Here is a 17,469-nt window from a genome sequence, read left to right on the forward strand (position 1 = left end):
CATCAGCTAGATGCTGTTTATTCCAGGTATTTGTAATTCAGCATACATTGGTGTTGCATTCAGCGTGATATTAATTTGCTTTTATGTTTTTAAATGTTTGTGTTACCCCTTTATTTTAGTGCATGTTGGAGATCATGCAGGATTGTACCAAAGAAACCCAATTAGTAAGGGTGTAAATAAGAGAAAAGGAAGAATTAAATTCTTACAGGAATAATAACAGTATCTGCAGTTATGTCAGGGAGTAAAAGTGACTAAAGCCTCTGTCTCCCGAGTTCACTTTATTTCCAGCTGGGATTAGGAAGATATTTTCTTCCACAGTCTAGTATAGGGAGTGAACAGGGCACACTGGGCATGCCTCATAATCTATTGCAGACTATGGCTGGAGACGGGTCAGCAGCATGGACCATTGACCCAGTCTGTTTCAACATTTCTCTAGTTCCTCACCTTTTTTCTTTGCTCCTTCTGTCTTTCTCGGAACTCCTCTATTCCTTTCAGTTCATCCTTCAGCATTACTGCCAGCTGGATATGAGAGTTTCCAACACTTTCGATTTCTAGAGCAAATCAGAATTTATGTACAGTCAGTGGAAAGGTCTTTAAATATGAAGTCACATTTTTCAGAAGTTTCTGGGATGAGGCTGCTGTATGACTTGTCACGAACAGGACAGCCTTAAAAAAAACCTCCCTGTGTTTCTGCATGCGCTGGCATTGCCAGGTGTTCATGGAACCTGAACAGGTCTTATTGCAGGTCCTCTCAGTGCCTGCAAGTTGCATGGGCGAGGATCCCCACTGCAGAACTGGAGCACCCACTCAGAGCAGCCTTGGCAAGTGCAGAGCCAGCTGCATTTCTTCATAGCCTCATTTGCCTCAGCCACCCCTCTTCCTTCAGGAGCTAGAAGTCAGAAGCCGTGGTGCAGAGGGAGGGAAGGAGCTCTGACCTCCACTATCACTTCCGTGTCTGCTTTCCCTCCACTACGCTGCTGGACTGCCACTGCTCCTGGGAGCTGCTTGCTGGTTGCATCCAGCCTTGCACAAATGTCATTAGACAGGGTTGCAAGCCGAGGATTTCCAAGGATCAGGGAAGATGGATTGAATTTCAGAGCACCTGGCTGATGCTGTTTTAAGTGGCTGGTAACTTCTCTGCATTTGTCAGCTTTGGTGCATCTGAAATGGAACCCTGCATTTTCCAGAAATGTTGAGCTCCCCCACCCAGGCTCTAAAAATAACTGAATTCACCAGCTGGTTTTCAAATGGGTGTTTGTATCCAAACAGCAGGTGCCAGTAGCCAGGTACGCTGTTCTATTCTGTGTGTGAAAAGTTTTCATTCAGCCCTGGGCACATTGAGAAAACATGCTGTTTTGATGTCAGTGGTTTGCAGAAGAGGCAACAGAGTGGGTATTTAATAAATTGACTTAATCCAGCTAAAACTAACTTGAGGAACCAGCCGTTTTCTTTGCCACCAGAGAGCAGATTCAGTGCCCAGTCTTGGAGGAGTCCCAGTGAGTGTCCTTTCCCTGCACTCTCCACACCACAGACTGGGGTAGAAAAGTTGGAAATAGAGGGGAGGAAGAGAATGAAAGAGAGATGAACACATTGTGTGCATGTCTTACCCAGTTCAGAAAGGAATGTGTAAATACTTACGTTGCTTGAGCCTCTCAAATGCTGCCTTCAGTGTGCTGTGAGGCAGAAACAATTGCACTGTATTAGCATAGGCTTCTAAGGATGAGTTGTGAATCTAAAGAAAAAACTTTCCCTCAGAATCTCAAAGACCCACATAGAGATAAAACTCTTAATAGTCTTGTAATAAAAGTTGACCATGCTAACAAGCACAATAGTATCAATCTGTTACCATCAGGAAATGCAATAAAATGCTCCATGAAGCAAAGAATTGTGCTACTCCTTATGTGCATCCTCTTTTTTAATCCCACTGTATTTGTGACTCTGGATGTTCACAGTCGTTTCTCTATTCTTGCACCTTGCCAATAGATACAAGTCAACTGCGTGAAATAGAGGCGGTCAAGGGGAATTGCGTTTTGGAGCACTAGTCTGAAGGGTAGAACGAAACCAGCTGCACCCTCTGCGTTGAATGCAGCACCAGCAAATTTTACCTCCTCAATCACCCTTGAAGCTAGAGCAACTCTGCTATGCAGCATCCTCCAGACCGCGCTTTCCGAGCACCCCCGTGTGGTACAACTCGCTCTCCTTCAAGAGACTCACAAATGGTGCAGAGACTATGGAGGCTTTGAAACCCTGATGCTCCCAGGGGCTATCGACATCTCAGAAGCACAGCATGAATAAACCATGCTGTGAAATCAGGCCTCGGTGCTGAGCAGTGAAGTACAGCATGGAGATGAGCAAATAGACATGTTATGCTGCTTGTCCAGATGGATATAGGTAACTAAGTGGTCCTACAAGGTAGAGTTGCAGAAGGGCATGAAAGGGTAACGATAGGTAGCCTGATGTCCTGTTTTTTGTCATGCTAGAACCCATTTTAAGAAAGTGGCAGAGATACCAGCATAGAAGTGATGGGAGAGGAAAGAGCATAGTCTGTAAGAGGCATTTTCAAGTTAACAGTTTGCTGTAGCTCCCAGTTTCCAGGCTGGCAGGGCATTTGCATACGCAGAAGCCAGGGCCATGGTATGATTTCGAGGATTTTCAGATTTAGAAATCACCTCTTTGAGACCCAGAGTCTGTTGTTCCCTGAAGAAAACAGTTCTGGAATCTCCATGGAGCCCTGGTCTACCCCAAGCAGGAGCCCAGGAGAAAAGCCTGTTAATGAAGACCCTAAAATCTCCCTGGCTGAAGCTTGTCTACGAGGAGAGCCCAGAAGAGGATGCATATCACTTCCCAGCCATGTGCAATTGCAGATGGGTAGGGAAATCCTGTATCTCTTGGGCCATTTCAGGAGCCTTAAGAGACGCATGAAGGATCCTAATTGCCCTGCGTTAATTTAGGCTGGACATCTGTTTCCTAATCAAAGCTTGCTCTCGCAGTAGCAAGGCTGCCTTGCCAGGCATAAGAAAAATGCACACTCAAGGGGAAAGGCTGGGCCTGTCCTCAGCGATAACTGCCTTGCAATCCACTTCCAAATCTAAATATGTAGCAATATAAGGAAAATACTTTCAGCCAGAAAAGATTAGTATTAAGCTAGCTGATTCTTTCAGCTTTCAACTAAATTTGTTGTGGTGAATCTTCTGAGATAAGTCAGGGAAAACACGCTAGATTATTTTTCAGTGTTGTCCTAATAATAGTTAAACATTTTGAAGGTTCATTTTTGCAAAAAAAAATTAGTCTGGTGTGAAATTTTGATGTAAGCTGAATTTTCACAGCATGAAGGAAACAAACACTGTTCTTTGCAGCTAAGTTAACTGAAAGTTTGAAATTGAAAGACAAGTTGAATATCAGCAGCAGAGATAGCTTTTTCTCACCTAAAAACTCTAACGGATTATTTTGAAAAATTAAATATATACAAGGAATAAAATTTGCTTTTTTAGTGTGGGTTTTCCAATAGGATACAGGGAGTGTGCTAACAACTTCACGCTTGAAACAAGTAAATACAATAGAGGACACTTGCAAACTGCACGTACTGTTTGCACGCTGTGTTGATCTATTGTTCCAAGGGATTTTTCTCCTTTGCTGTTGGTGATTCAGGTTATACAAAGACTGGTCAAATTGCTGTTGTGGATGCTGAAAAATAGCGCTTTCTCAGTATATATCAAGGACAAAAGCGATTTGCTGCTTTTTTGGTTTCCAGGCGTCTGAGCTACCAGAGTTGTTCATGATCATAAGCCATACTTGAAGCTTTTCTCCTTTTTGCTGGCTCTCTATAAGGACGACTCTGTCTTCTGCTATAACAATGCATCTGGCCCTGAGCTGGAGAGAGACCAATTTGCCCTCTATGTAGTCTCTAATGGCCATTTCAGAAAGCTCTGGTCTTTCAGTCTTTGTATGAAAGATTTATCCAGCCAGTTCCCTAGCTGCTAACTGGGGCAAGGCCACAACCTGTAAGTAGACTGAAATAGACTTCAGCCATTTCCTTCCTTATTTTATAATAATTTTCTAAAATTGGTTAGTTGGATCCCTCATCCTTATGGGGCTTAAGGGAGTAGCAAATATGTCATTGTGCTAAGCAATGTGTGAATAAATAAATCAAATTTTGACCCATGGATCCATCAGGTATTTCTGCATGACTTCTAGGCTGTGGGGATGTGCTAGCTGTAGCAGCAGTGCTATAGATTAGCTCCTTGTTGCTGCTACAGGCTCTGATAATATCAGTGAAATATATCATTTCAGTGCTTCGGAGAGTTTAATGGAAGCAACTCGTACAGCGGATGTACAAGTGAGTTTTAATTTTGTCTGTGCTGTTTTGTGTACAGTACCTGTTACCTATTCTGGGTGGGTTCGGCTTTCTAATAGGATTGATAAGGGCTTTATTCTAAAGCATTCAAAGTGAGGATGTCTCATGGCCGTGAACACTTGAAAAGAGTGTTTTATCTGTCTGGCATTGTGGTAGCAACTGTTTTGTTGTTTGGTCTGTATCTATAGCCAAGTTTGAAAACCTGGGCTTGAAAACAATTCCAGCAAAATTGAAAATGTGGGATTTGTCTCTTCTTTCTTTTTTTTTGTTTTTAATTGCTCACTTCTGACATGTCCACGTACATTCTGGAAGACTGTTAAACCACTCCAGCTAAAGACAGCACCAGCCTTCCCTCTGGACTTCCCTTCACGGAGCCTCCTGCAAATGTCTCATTGAAAAGAAGGCTGGACACAAATTTACTGTGCATGTTTGTTAAACAACTCCGCTTTGGACATTTAAAGATTGGATTTGTCAAAATGAATTTCTGGTGGAAACAGAATTGACTCTGAATCTGGACTAGCAGGGACCAGACGGAAGCTGTGCAGCGGCAACTCTGCAGCAACTTCTGGTGATTTTTTGCCATCTAGCGACTGAAGTTTTAACGTTTTCTGGAATACGGACCCTGGCTGCTGCCTTCATTTACCGTGGTCTCCTGCTACTCGAGCACAGCGGAACTGAGCTCCTCTTGTGAAAAATACACGTTTCTGTGTTTGTTTTTTCAAGTGGAGGGGGAGGAGGAGAATAGCAAAGCTTTTAGAGGAACAGAGGAACCAAGAGGAGTTCACTACAATAAATCTCACCCATTATTTAGCATTCTTGGTTTGTAGATTGCAAAACACTTTCCAAAGTGAACTCGTCCTAGCTGCTCTCTCTGTTTGCTTTCTCTCCCTTCATTTTTGGACCCAGTTTTTGCTAGTGAACTGGACTGTTGCTGGACAGCAGGCTGTCCATGACATGAGGACCACCAGGAAACACACTGCAGATCGAGTGCTGGTGCCTTCTGCTTCACAGTCATCAAAAGCTGAATTTTATGGCACCAGAGATGTAATTAACAGAGCTCTATCAGTAGCAGTGTTTAGGTCACAGGGATACTCATTACGTACACTGTTGCACCACACTCTTTGTTTTGCAATTGTAAGCTTGATAGTTTGGGCATTTTATTTTTTTTCTTCAGTACATTGCCTTTTCACTTAATTAGAGACTGCTTTAACTGAGTAATTCAGAGTATCTTTACATCTTGTACACAGGAAGGTAAAACAGGCTCTTCTAACCGGAAAACCACAACTGTTTAAAAATTTTCTTTCTTTTCTACCTTTGCTTGGTGAATCAAACTTCCTTTCTGGTAGGTTTCCATTTTAACATCAATATGATCTACAATGTTCTGTTCCTATTGTTATTTTTTTAAAATATTTGTTCTGAAATTGAGAGAAGTCTCTGCCGGGTGAACTTTACAGACCCCTTTCCAGTGGTCCTGTTCACCCTCTGCCTCCAGTAACTCAGATCCTGATAACATGGTTATGAAAGCAGCTCAGTGCCAGTCTCCTCTGAGGCCATGGTCAGCATCTGTCTTTTCTCCTGCCACAGAAGGAAGACCCAATGTGGGTTTACCAGCATTTCTTTCTGTGAAGCCCAGTGGTGGTAGCAAAGTGTGGGGGAAACAAGTTCAGAAGCATCTGGTCTCAAATAATTTGCACGTGGGACTCTACCTGCATTGCAAAAAAGAAAAGGGGGTGGTGGTGTGCTTTTTTAACAGGGAGGTAACTAAGTCACTATCAAGTCTTAGGCCAGGTACATAGCAAAGTGACTCACAGGAGAATCGTGTCTAAAATTGCTTAGTGGGGCTGTGGTGAAAACATCGAAGAATTAATTTTGATAGGATGTTTTCTTCTTGTCCTCAGAGGAGCAATAAACAGAAAGGCAAAAGCACTCAGTGCAACTGCAAAGATTTCTGTACAGGTTCCCAGCTGTGGTGTGATGTTGAAGCTACCTGTGTCAGAGAAAAGGCATGAGCAGCACCCTTTGACCAGGGGAGCCCAAGTTTCTGTCTGTCTGTAAATTCACGATGGCAAGGCACTAGCTATCAAGAATAGTCATATCACTATTACAGGAGAATGGGCTTAGTGTCAAGTTGGGTGTAGATATCTTTCATGAAAGGACCAACAAACATGGAGGGTTCATCTAGTACCGTGGTGTGTCTGCATACATGTTTGGTTTCTGGTGCTTGGTGGCTTCCAGATATGTGTCAGAAGCGGAAACAGCCCCAAACTGAATGGGAAGGGGGCTGTATCATCACTCCCAGACCTGGTTACTGGGAGCATGGACACAACACCCAGAATTTGCTGGGGCAGGGGAGCAAACAGGATGGCATCTCCGTGTACCTTCTTTTCCCTATAAATCTGTGCTCGTAAACTACAAATTGGACCCCTTGTGACTCCAGATAGACCTATGCCATTCAAATCAAAGACTAAAATAATCAAAACAACTTTTGTACCTTTAACATAAAACTAAATTTCCTCATGTCTCCTAGAAAGAGAGCAGCACTGCTCAAAAATGCCTATCCTCATCACCAGAGAGCTTACCTAGGTTGGATTTAACAAGAACTGAGCTTAGGTCTTTCAGAGTACGTACTTAGATCCATTTCCACAGGGTCCTGAAAATTCAAAATACAAGTGTATAAACTCTGTGCTGCTTCAGAACATTTCAGTGGAGAATAACTAACCATAGAAAGATGTGACCTTCGAAAATGACTTTTAGCTTCAGTTCAGGAATGATGTGTGAATAACACACAGGATTCTGTATATTATGTGACAGATGCACTATATTTATACACAGGAAGCAGCAATTGACATTTCGTTACGGATGCCCTCACCTTACACTTGCTGAAATATTCTATTTCAGGCATTGCAGAGAAGGGCAGAGCAGACACAAGCTTGAAGGAACTACCCTTTCCTGAGGTCTGAAGAAGATGGTAGTGGAAAAGAGGGAAGGAAAAAAGTAGGAAATCACATACATAAGAAGAGACAAGCAGAGCAAATGACAAAAATAGTTGTTGTCAGACCAGGCAGAATTTAACCAGCTACTGCGTGTTTACATCAGTTATTTTACAAAAGAACTGTTCCCAGAGGCTCTATTTCAGCTGAAGCTGAGGATGTATCTGAAACCTGGGCTCTGTAGTATATTCTGTTTTCATGTTGTTGTGCTGAAATGTTGCCCAAAGCTACTGCATGGAAATTCCCAGTCACCTTGCAGCCTGAAAGGTGTTTCCTCTTAAAGGCATGAGCTCTGCTGAGAATCGTCTGTAGCGTGTCGAGACATCATTGCTGTGTGCGCCACCAGCAAACACTTGCAAACTTGATCTCAGTTTGTAACTCAGCTGAAAATCCCTAGTTTCTGTGCATCCTCTCCCAGTTGTGCAATGCAGAATATGGAGGGTACAAAACTGTACTGCAGTTTAAACTCTATAATGTGTAGTTCACTCTCCTCCACTGGATATTGGTATAACCAGGCATTTGCCAAGAATGAATGGCTGTAGCTTTGTACTTATCTTTTTTATACTTTCTCTTATGATTAGAGACTATGAAATGTGATTCAGGAATTTAGACATTTTAAAAATTAATTTTAGCCCTGACTTCTGATAGATGAGCTCCAGAGCTCTGTTTCTGTGCAGCATCCATCCTTCCATCCTGACTGCTGCAATCCTCACACCTCACCCACTCCTCAGGGGCTGCCTGCACTCTCCTGGGTCTGATCTGCTCGAGAGGTACACATACAACTGATGCTTCTCTCATGCTCCCTCCCAATACCTGTTCTTCTCGCAGTGCTTCCACTGAGACTCTGGCACAGGTTTCCCAGAGAAGTTGTGGATGCCCCCTCTCTGGAAGTGTTCAGGGCCAGGTTGGACAGGGCTTTGGGCAACCTGGTCTGGTGGGAGGTGTCCCTGCCTGTGGCAGGGGGGATTGGACTGGGGGATCTTTAAGGTCACTTCCAACCCAAATCATTCTGTGATTCTATGATTCTAAGACTTCCCAGCTACCTGCATTCCCAGGAACAGCATTCCCAGCACATCCATGACTGTACTGGCATATCCAGGTGATTACCTTGAAAAAAGCATCTAGCCTTTTCCATAGTTTTAGTGTTATTATGGACCTGGGTTTGTTTGTAAGAACCAGGACAGGCAGGGGGACTGCAGCTCATCAGTGCAGATGTGACTTGAGGAACCCTGATGTAAGGCAGCTAATCTGTCTTTGTCATGTGTGTCTGGTCTAACACAGCAAGTGTGGTGAGGTGGGCTACAAATCAACAACGAAGAAAGCACTTCTGCACTTCACAGGAAAGTGCATTGCTTTATCTTAAGACTCAGTGGATGCCAAAATATTTCAGGGTTTCAACTAAGAAAAAGACTCAAGAAAACTCCTTTGGGGGCTATTACATACAAAGCTGCTGGTGTGGCAGCCCCTGAACTACCAATTGCTAAGGCTAGAAGATTATTTAGAAGAAATATCTTCCTCTGCTTGCCCTGTTCTACTCTTCCCTTGGGATCTAGTGTTGGGGACAGTATATTAGGCTGAAGCAATTTTGGTCTGAAATTGTGTGACCCTTCTTGCAGCCTTGCATTTAGATTCAAGTGTGTGCATCCTTCTGTACATGAGCATGAAATCACTTGATCTCAGTTTGTAACTCAGCTGAAAATCCCTGGTTTCTGTGCATCTTCTCCCAGTTGTGCAACACAGAACATGGAGGGTACAAAACTATACTGCAGTTTAAACTCTATAATGTTGCCTGTAGCAACTGCTGAGTTACATCTGTGTCATGGGTTGGAAAGAGGGTATCTCCCTTGCCTATAGGAAGTAGTTTCTACCAACTGCAGCACCGGAGGCAAAGGCGAGCAGCTAGAAAGCCTAAATTTGCTTGCATCAGGCTGGACTATTGAGTGGTTATGCGCTTTGGCTGTTAGGTAGCACTTATAGGGAACTTTTATTTTTTGAGCTGGAAGCTGGAGTGTTTGTTTGCTAAGCCCATGGTAACCAGCACCAGCTTCTTTTAGAAACCCTGTCTTTGTGCCTTCTTAAAAATTTTCTTATGCATAAAAAATAAAATAAAAAAGTTGTCGCAGCACATCTCCCTCATTGCAGCTTGTCCAGTACTGGTTTGAAAAAGAGCAGCGAGAACCTCACTGCAGTTGTCACACCTCCAGTAACAGTGCTAAAAACTGCTAGGTCTCAGGTCAAAGTGATTTCCCACATTTCTGGTGCTAAGGAGTCTGCAGGTGGAGACACAACATTGTCCTCTTTTTCCCAGGCCAGGATGTTATATTACTGCTGATACTCTGTAGTGCAGCGTTTCTTGTAGTTGCCTCTGCCCTGAGGGGTCAGTTCTCCATCAGAGGAGCTGTAACGATGCTGAGGGAACAAGCACTGGACAGCACATAGGATAGAAACCTGCTGCCTACTGTCACCTAGATATTTCTCAAAGCAGCAGAGGGTGATCCCAGAGTTGCTGTTACATTTCAGTGAGCCTTCTCTACTATCTTTCTTTTGAGTCAGCAGCATTTTTCTTCATCTGTGTCTTTCGGTAAATAAAATGGGCAGTTGAACCTATTTATACATTTAGCTGAGTTCAGCAATTTGCTCCAGCTGAAGCAAAAGTTTAGAGAAGGGAAGAGCCTGAAAAAATGTTGAAATTGTTCTTTTCTTTGATTCAAAACTAAAAACTTCTAAAATATGAGGGAGGCTTGGGAGAGAACTGTTTCCTACAGTGATGTCCACTACCTGGAGCAGTGTGCCATCAACTTCCCCAGGCCTCTCCCCACTGCCTGTATTTACTCTGCTTATTCTCTTCACCTTGGTTTGTAACAGTATTTTCTGAGGGTGGAAGTTTTTGGGTGGCTGTTGTGGATGGATTTTCTCTGTTCTCTTCATTGACTTTTTGAAAGGGTATCGGGTACCTTCCTGATATTGGGAACTACTGGGGTGTGAAATAATTTCTCACGAAAAGTGACAGAAAGCCTTGGTATGTGACATGTTTAAAAGATGTCTGAATTTAAGACTAGAGGATAACAATTCATTAGCAAGAAAATGAGCGAGTGATCTAAAATTAGTAATCCCTGCTCCTCTGCTATACATGGCATCACATGGAAAGTTCTGTAAAATGTTCTGCAAAAAGAACCTGGAAGCTACTTTTTCCCCCAGTGATTGTCAGATGCAAGTTTTAGGTACAAATACCTGCACAATGTCTTCATGGGACTTTATCTGATAAATACTGCTACCCAAAGCTGCATTTAAAGATGAGAACAGCTCTGTTCAGCCTGTCAAGTACTTGTAACACTATTAGTACTCAGTGTGTTAGTCGATAATAAGGAGTCCTATAAAGGGGAAGGACTTGGAGCAATGCACAGGGATGGCTGCAGCATCGTCCTTTCAAGGTTTTGCTATTCTAGGTAGTACATAGGTTCCATTTCTCTTGTCTCTGTGAAGGACTAGAGCAGAACAGCAATCGATGTCATCTAAACAAACAGAAACTTCACGCCATGTCAAACATTTTAAGGTACTAAAATAAAATATTTCATTTTTATGAGTTGTTCCAGCTCTGAATAGACCCCAGTTTTCTCTGATTCTCAAGTGTTTACTCTGAACAAATGCCTTTCACTGTCCATCTGTGTAACTCCTTAAACAACCAGAGGACGCTGAATGACAGAAAGCAAAGTGTCCTCTCTCTGCTTCAAAACAGATATGGTCAGACATGTGCTCTGATAAAAATATCAGTGCAAAGCTGGTCGCTACCCAGACCAGGTGTGGGTTTATGGCAATGCAGTAAATCAGCTCTGCAGATTGCTTTGTTGGTATATTTGGTCTTCTCTCTATGCCAAGCTATAAAATTTCTGGATCAAAGTGGAGCTGGGCCCAAGTCCAAACTTCCCCCAACCTCAGGAGAACTTGGATCCATATCCCAACTCTGGGACTTGGCTTTGCCTCTAAATCAAGCTCTTATGATCTCTTGGGTCAGACCCATGAATTATCCACTAAGTCTCAGAAGGACAGCCAAAGCTGTCTCTGAACACAGTTGCTCTGCCTGCCCTGCACTGCCAGTGAAGAAGTGTAAGTGGAGCCTTCGGTTAATCCTGGAATGCTGATCTTACCCTTTGGTTTGGGAAGAAACCATCCATCCTTAATCTGCTATTTTAATTTCAAGATCATTTTTCTTCTCCTTCCCTTTTTCCAGTTAGGACCGTGAATTGAGACACCAGGAAGGTAGAAGCCATCTCCAGCAGCCTTTGCTAGGACCCCTGCTATACCTTACTGCATTGCCCAGGGGCAAGGGAGAGCTGGAGCAGCAAGGGAGGAGAGACTTGCACGTTCTCTGGAGTGAGCCTCAGTGCTCTCTGCACTACCAGGCACCTGGGTTAATGCACCGCTTTGCTGTCAGTCTGGATGTGCCACCACCAAATCAATAGCAAGTGCTGCGGGTGACTGCCTGGTACTTGCATGCCTTGGCGGTGCAAGGGTTTGAGGTTAATTTTTCCAATAAAATATGAACAGGAAACCTTACTCACACTGAGAGTGATAAATCGACGTAAAAAGGAGACTGCAATTAAGAAATGAGATATGGGATGGATGAGGGTAGGAGACCCCAGGGATCAATAGGGCTCTTTTGTGTTTAGATTGAGGTCTTATTTTCAGACCTGTCTTCTGTGACCCCAAATCTTAATCCTCTGCCACCTTATTACTGTATTATTACTTGTTACAATAATGACAAAATGTCTCTTTATTGCTGCTACCATCAATAATAGCAGCAGTTTATCAGCAGTGTTTATTAAGTTAAATTTCATGCCAACATATATCTTCCCCTCCAAGCACAATTTAAACATGATCTAGGATAGTAGTAGAGGAGACAGAGAAAAATACATGTCATTCTGGTGTATTTCAGTAATTCCATTGATTTATCTCAAATGAAGTCCTTTCAGAGAGGTTTAAAGTTTGTATTCCTAAGCTAAGTCTTCTTCCTGCTGCAGAAGCTAACTTCTGGTGTCTTTACACTTTGGGTTTGTTCTGTCATAGTCTCTCTGTGTCCACCCAGCTTCCCAGAACTGCCAAACCACCATCCTAAACATTCCCCAGCCTCTTCCTTCTTGCCCATCACTCAGTTTGCTTTTGGAAGCAAATATTAAACATTGGTAGCAATCCTGAAATTAAAAATTTTCTCAATAAGGACCTACTGGCAGTTCTCAAATAGAGATTTTGTGAATCCTGCTTTGAATGACCATGGCATTTCCCCATTTTTCCTGAAGTGAGAAGCTTATGACCCCATTTGTAGGCAGAACACCGGTGTTTGATATCATGCTATTAATTTAGTGCATACTTATTCACACTAATAATGAAAGAATTCCTTACTTGATTTCTGTTTGTCCTCCTGCTTTTCGGGCAATTTGAATCAGCTCTTTCCCGTATCTCTCTTCTGCCTGTGCTCTGTTAAAAGAAAAACTTATTCAATTTCTCTTAGTGGTACCGGGATCACATTGATCTTGTAATTGCATCCGAGGCACAAAAGATGAGAAATACCATTTCTTTAATTTCTCTCTCTTCTCAGCTCTAGTACTGTTAGTTACCTCTAAAATATTTTGGATTAATTGTTTCTAGAATAAATGAGAGAAAATTAATTCCCATATCCATAGCTTTGATTAGACCATGGAGTGCTGGGTACAATTCTGTCCCCAAAAAGCTGCATTCAATTAGAAGAAGAGGTGTATGGAAGTGTAGTGAAGATGCTCAGGAGAACAAAAGGCCTCTTTTGCAAAAGCAACCTAAAAGATGACCCATCAAAATGAGGGCTGGGAGGGGAGTGAAGAGTAGGATCCAAAGTATTTCACTTTAAATTTTCATTTAAGAGAGGTTCTGAATAAATAGGAGTTGGGAGCAGCAGGAAACTAGAAACATGAGGTGCTGCTTGAGCAGCTGCAGTGGGCAGAGAGGGAAGGGGCCTTCCTAGCTGTGAGGTGAGGCTGTGAGAGTTTTATGGAGGGTACAACATGATGCGATGTCTCACCTGATGGGGAATTGTAACTAGTGACTCAGGAAAGTAGTTCCATTTCTACGGTTAATGAAGAGATGCAGTTATTTCTTTGCTGTTTCCCCCTCCCCCAGCTCTGGAAGTCCATTCTCTGGCATTTTGTTGGGTTTGGTTCGTTTGTTTGTTTGTTTTTTAAAAAGTGTTTGTACTAAATAAGTTATTTCCTTTCTCCTGGGTGCAAGACCGGGGCGGAACTGTGTTTTCAGCCTTTGAGCAGCTGCTAAAAACCATTGAATGGTCAATAATAAATAATGAACAGGTAGCCTGGTGCTAGGATTCAGAGTGGGATTTCGTCTGGGGTAAATCCAGTTCTCAAAAGGGATTTCAAGTAGTTTTGAGCAAAATTATGCTGGTGCAAGGCCTTGTAACCCCACAGGTTTGTTCTTAGATCTGTCTTCCCACTCAGCCACAGTGTGCTTTATTTTTGCCATTTGTTGAGTTCCAGCAGTTTGAGGAGTGATCTTTCAGTTTTGCAGCACACAGCTCTCAGGGTGGGTCTCCATTTGGAAATACTCAACACCTTCTCGACTGTTCCTCTGCATCTGACAGCTGGGAGCACCTCGTGTTGTAGCCAGCTGTACCAGTGGCTCTGGTGCAATGACACTGGTTTGCAGCCATCTCCTGTAACCTGAGGCAGGCTGGGCCTGGGGACCTTCCCCCAGTCCAAGGAGATGTGTCAGGCTGGTACAATAGCAGCATGGGTCGGACAGCAGCGTACAGCTGCTGCAGCCAGGAGTAGTGGCTGCTCCTGGCCTCTGTCGGTGGGTCCCATATGTCTAGCACTGCATGTGCAATTAGTTACTTGCTGTCATCCTGCACTAGAAATTGCTGAGGTTTAGTATTCCTATGTCACTGCTTTAGGATTCCTCCTAGAAGAAGGGGGTGCAAAATATGGACAGGCCACACGGAGGTACCACTTCATTTTCATGTTAGATGAATGAAATTTCATCAACATGGAAATGTACTCCAGAGATGCATAACACTGAAGAAGCAGAATAGGTTATTTTTCTACTGATGTTAGTAACAAGAAATATTTTTGTGTCAGAGTTTTTGCTTTTCACATCTTGGTGCTGCCTTTCCCTCTTTCCAGTACTCTTGCACATAGCTTCTAAGCTTCCTTGCAGCCATCGAGAGTTGGAACTTACTTTGTGTTTTAAATCTGGGCTTATGTTCTGGAATACAACTGTATATCGCTCCCCAATCTCTTAGGCCCTCCTCTGGACCAGACAGAGGTATTTGGGAGCAAAAGTAATTGTCCTGGGTAGAAAATTGATCAAGTGATCGTGTAGCCAGGGCCAGGGTTCCAGGCCTCAGAGCAGCTGCTGCACTCGTCCTTGTTGAAATTCTGGCGTCAAGCCCATGATATGGGCAGCCTCTAGGAACACAGATTCATCCCATAGTTTGATCTCCTCCTAGGTCATTCCCATGAATGACATAAGGATAAGCTGAAGCAAACATCTTCCAAAAAACCCTGGAAATAATACCTTCTTTCTGTGACTCAGTGCCTGCTATCTTTTTGCCTTTTCCTCCTCCCCTAATACACATGTACACACACACGTGCATGCACATACGCACGCTCACTGAGATGTTTTGGAAGTGTGCAAAAGTTCATGGAAACATCTGTTCTTGTAGCTTTCAAATCTGCAAAATGACTGCATGTGTATTTTTTATTCTCTGTGGAAAGTCCTTTGTGCCTCCACCACAATCCAGGAAGAACCCTATCCTGCAACTTGCAGAAACATGTCTAGTATGTTTTGGAAAGATACACAAGCATTTATAGCATCAGATACATGCTGCAGTGTAGAGCGTGCCTGAAGCCTGCAATGTCATTCTGATCTCTAAGTTATGAGTCACAAAGGAGCTATTTTAAACAGTTGAAGCTAAGATACCACCAGACAGATGAGTGACACACAGCAATTAAATATGCTTCCACTGTTGGTCAAGAAAAGCAATTAGAATAGCTTCAGACTTTGATGGGAGACTTCATGCTTTGTGAAATAGTGCACTTCCTGTTTGAGAGCTCACGCTCCTGTGAAAGCCCCAGTGCTTGAAAAGTAGCCTTCAGAAAACCAACATAAAACCAGGAAAATAAGTGGGGAGAGCATGGGAAGGAGAAGCAGACTGTGACTGAGAAAGGCAGAACAATACTCATAAGGAGACGGTTCAGAGAAGAACTGCTCTATAGAGATGAGATAAGAGATGAACTCTTATCTGCTGAATATTTAATCTATAATAATATATAATCTATATAATTTATTGTGTCATGTTTCTTACAGATCATGCATGAAGACGTGTACGACTCATGCTGTATGTTGAAACTGTTGAAACCCATCCGCTTAAAAACAGAACTAAATTTCAGATATTTTTTTCTAAGTCAGAAGTACAAAAATGACAAACAAAGGGGTCGGAGCACCTGTGTAATACGTATTTTCTCACCCACAAAAGTGTCAGCTGTCCAGAGCTGTTGTTGAGGGGCACTCAAGAAGCATGTAGAGGATGGACATAGATTCCAATATTGTTTTTCAAAGTCTGGTGAGGTTGGTGAACGATGTGGGCTGTCTTGGGTATCTAGGAAAGGGTTTTGGTAACATCTTATGTAGCTTTGTCTGTATTTGAAAAATGGCCCCTTTTTGGTAGTTGTAGGAAATTGAAACAGCACCTGCGCAAACAGCATGTTTAAAGAGAAAGAAAAATGTGCACGTCATTTGCTACCTGTAAATGGGAAAATTCAGTAAGGCTACTTGTAGATGTATGTGCTGCTGTGTGATTCTGGACCAATAATGACATGGGTCTTAGTGGAGCTCTGGATTTCTGATTCTTTCAGCCTCTCTTCTCAAATCTTTGTAATTTCTATTTGTTACCTAGCTTTGCAAATCATGTCAGAAGTCTGGGCTTCAAATCACTCAGGCTTTCCTATGTAAAACAGTATCACTAACAAATGCAGAAACAGCCTGCTGTTCCTTTCCAGATGCCAAACAGGAAAGAAAATGAAGGCTGTTCCCTCTTTTTTCATTCTGATTTTCTTACCTCTGCTTGAGCAAATCCTCCACATCTTTGCACATCTTCCTCCCATCCAACAGCCGCTGTACGAGCACCTCGTAGCCAGTGTGGAAGGTGAACTCCTTGCACTGAAGACAGAAAGATAAAAAATTGAGGTGATTTTTGCACATAGTTTGCAGGTTTACCAGACACCTGCTCTCAGTCATACGGGCTGGAAAAATCCAAATGGGCCTTTAGATTTACCCAGAGCAATGACAGCTGGGGCAGGGCTAAGGGCACAAGTATGGGTGACGTTTCTCCGAAGTGAAAGTCTGTAAAAGCTTTTATTAAATCATGTTCAGTTTTTAATATTGAAAAGTGAAGTGGGACACAAATTTTGCTGTGTGGAAAGTGGCACCCACTCTCTTTTTGGGGAAGTCATGTTTAGCACTGGGTGCAGGATCTTTGCAGAGCAGAGATGTACAGTAGCTCTTAAGGACAAGGTCTTAAGAGCTCCTCTCCCCAACTGTTTTCTGAAAAGAATGGTCAGAGTGAACTCACTGCCACGGGACTCTCAGTAAGACAGTGACCCGCTGTCTACATGCCAGTGGAGAAGTGAAGAAATCTTGTGATACGCAGAGTAGTGATTTTTTTAAAAAAAAACAAACACCAAAACAAACAAGTAGAAGATAGGCATGTGGAGAGCTTAGGAATGTGGACACTGGGTTTGCAGGAAGTTGAAAGTCTGTGTTTCTGAGACGCTTGCCCATGAGTCCTGCTTCCCGTGCTTTTGCATTCACCATCCAATCTCCTATGCAGTACATGAGATTCACTGGTGCCTCCGGGTATTTTTGCAGCCTGTCCTGCTCCATGACCTCACATGGCAAATGGAGCCAGCCAAAGCAATCAGTGATTTCCAGACACACAAGACAGGCAAAGTCATAGAGCTGGGTGGCATTTGTTGCCCTGAAGCCAGAGCTCTTATCTCCTACCAGGGCTCTGCAGTCTGTGGCTCAGGGCCATGTTCCTCTGCTGTGGTCTAGGGCTGCAGTTCATCACACATATCCGTGTGT

At 43.1% G+C, this 17,469-nt stretch overlaps 1 protein-coding gene across 1 annotated transcript in view; it reads right to left on the bottom strand.

The window, feature by feature from the left end:
• The window catches only part of PSTPIP1 (proline-serine-threonine phosphatase interacting protein 1), a 34,766-nt gene extending 18,179 nt beyond the window's left edge, over positions 1–16,587 (bottom strand). Inside the window, exons 1-4 of the mRNA XM_010183260.1 lie at positions 16,445–16,587; positions 12,742–12,816; positions 1,639–1,673; positions 445–551 (exon numbers count right to left, since the gene is read on the bottom strand). Of these exons, the coding sequence (XP_010181562.1) occupies positions 445–551; positions 1,639–1,673; positions 12,742–12,816; positions 16,445–16,587 (360 nt within the window). The remainder of the gene's footprint in view (positions 1–444; positions 552–1,638; positions 1,674–12,741; positions 12,817–16,444) is intronic.
• Positions 16,588–17,469: the final 882 nt, after the last annotated feature.

This window comes from Mesitornis unicolor, unplaced genomic scaffold, assembly GCF_000695765.1.
Source record: "Mesitornis unicolor isolate BGI_N332 unplaced genomic scaffold, ASM69576v1 scaffold15614, whole genome shotgun sequence".
Taxonomy (NCBI): domain Eukaryota; kingdom Metazoa; phylum Chordata; class Aves; order Mesitornithiformes; family Mesitornithidae; genus Mesitornis; species Mesitornis unicolor.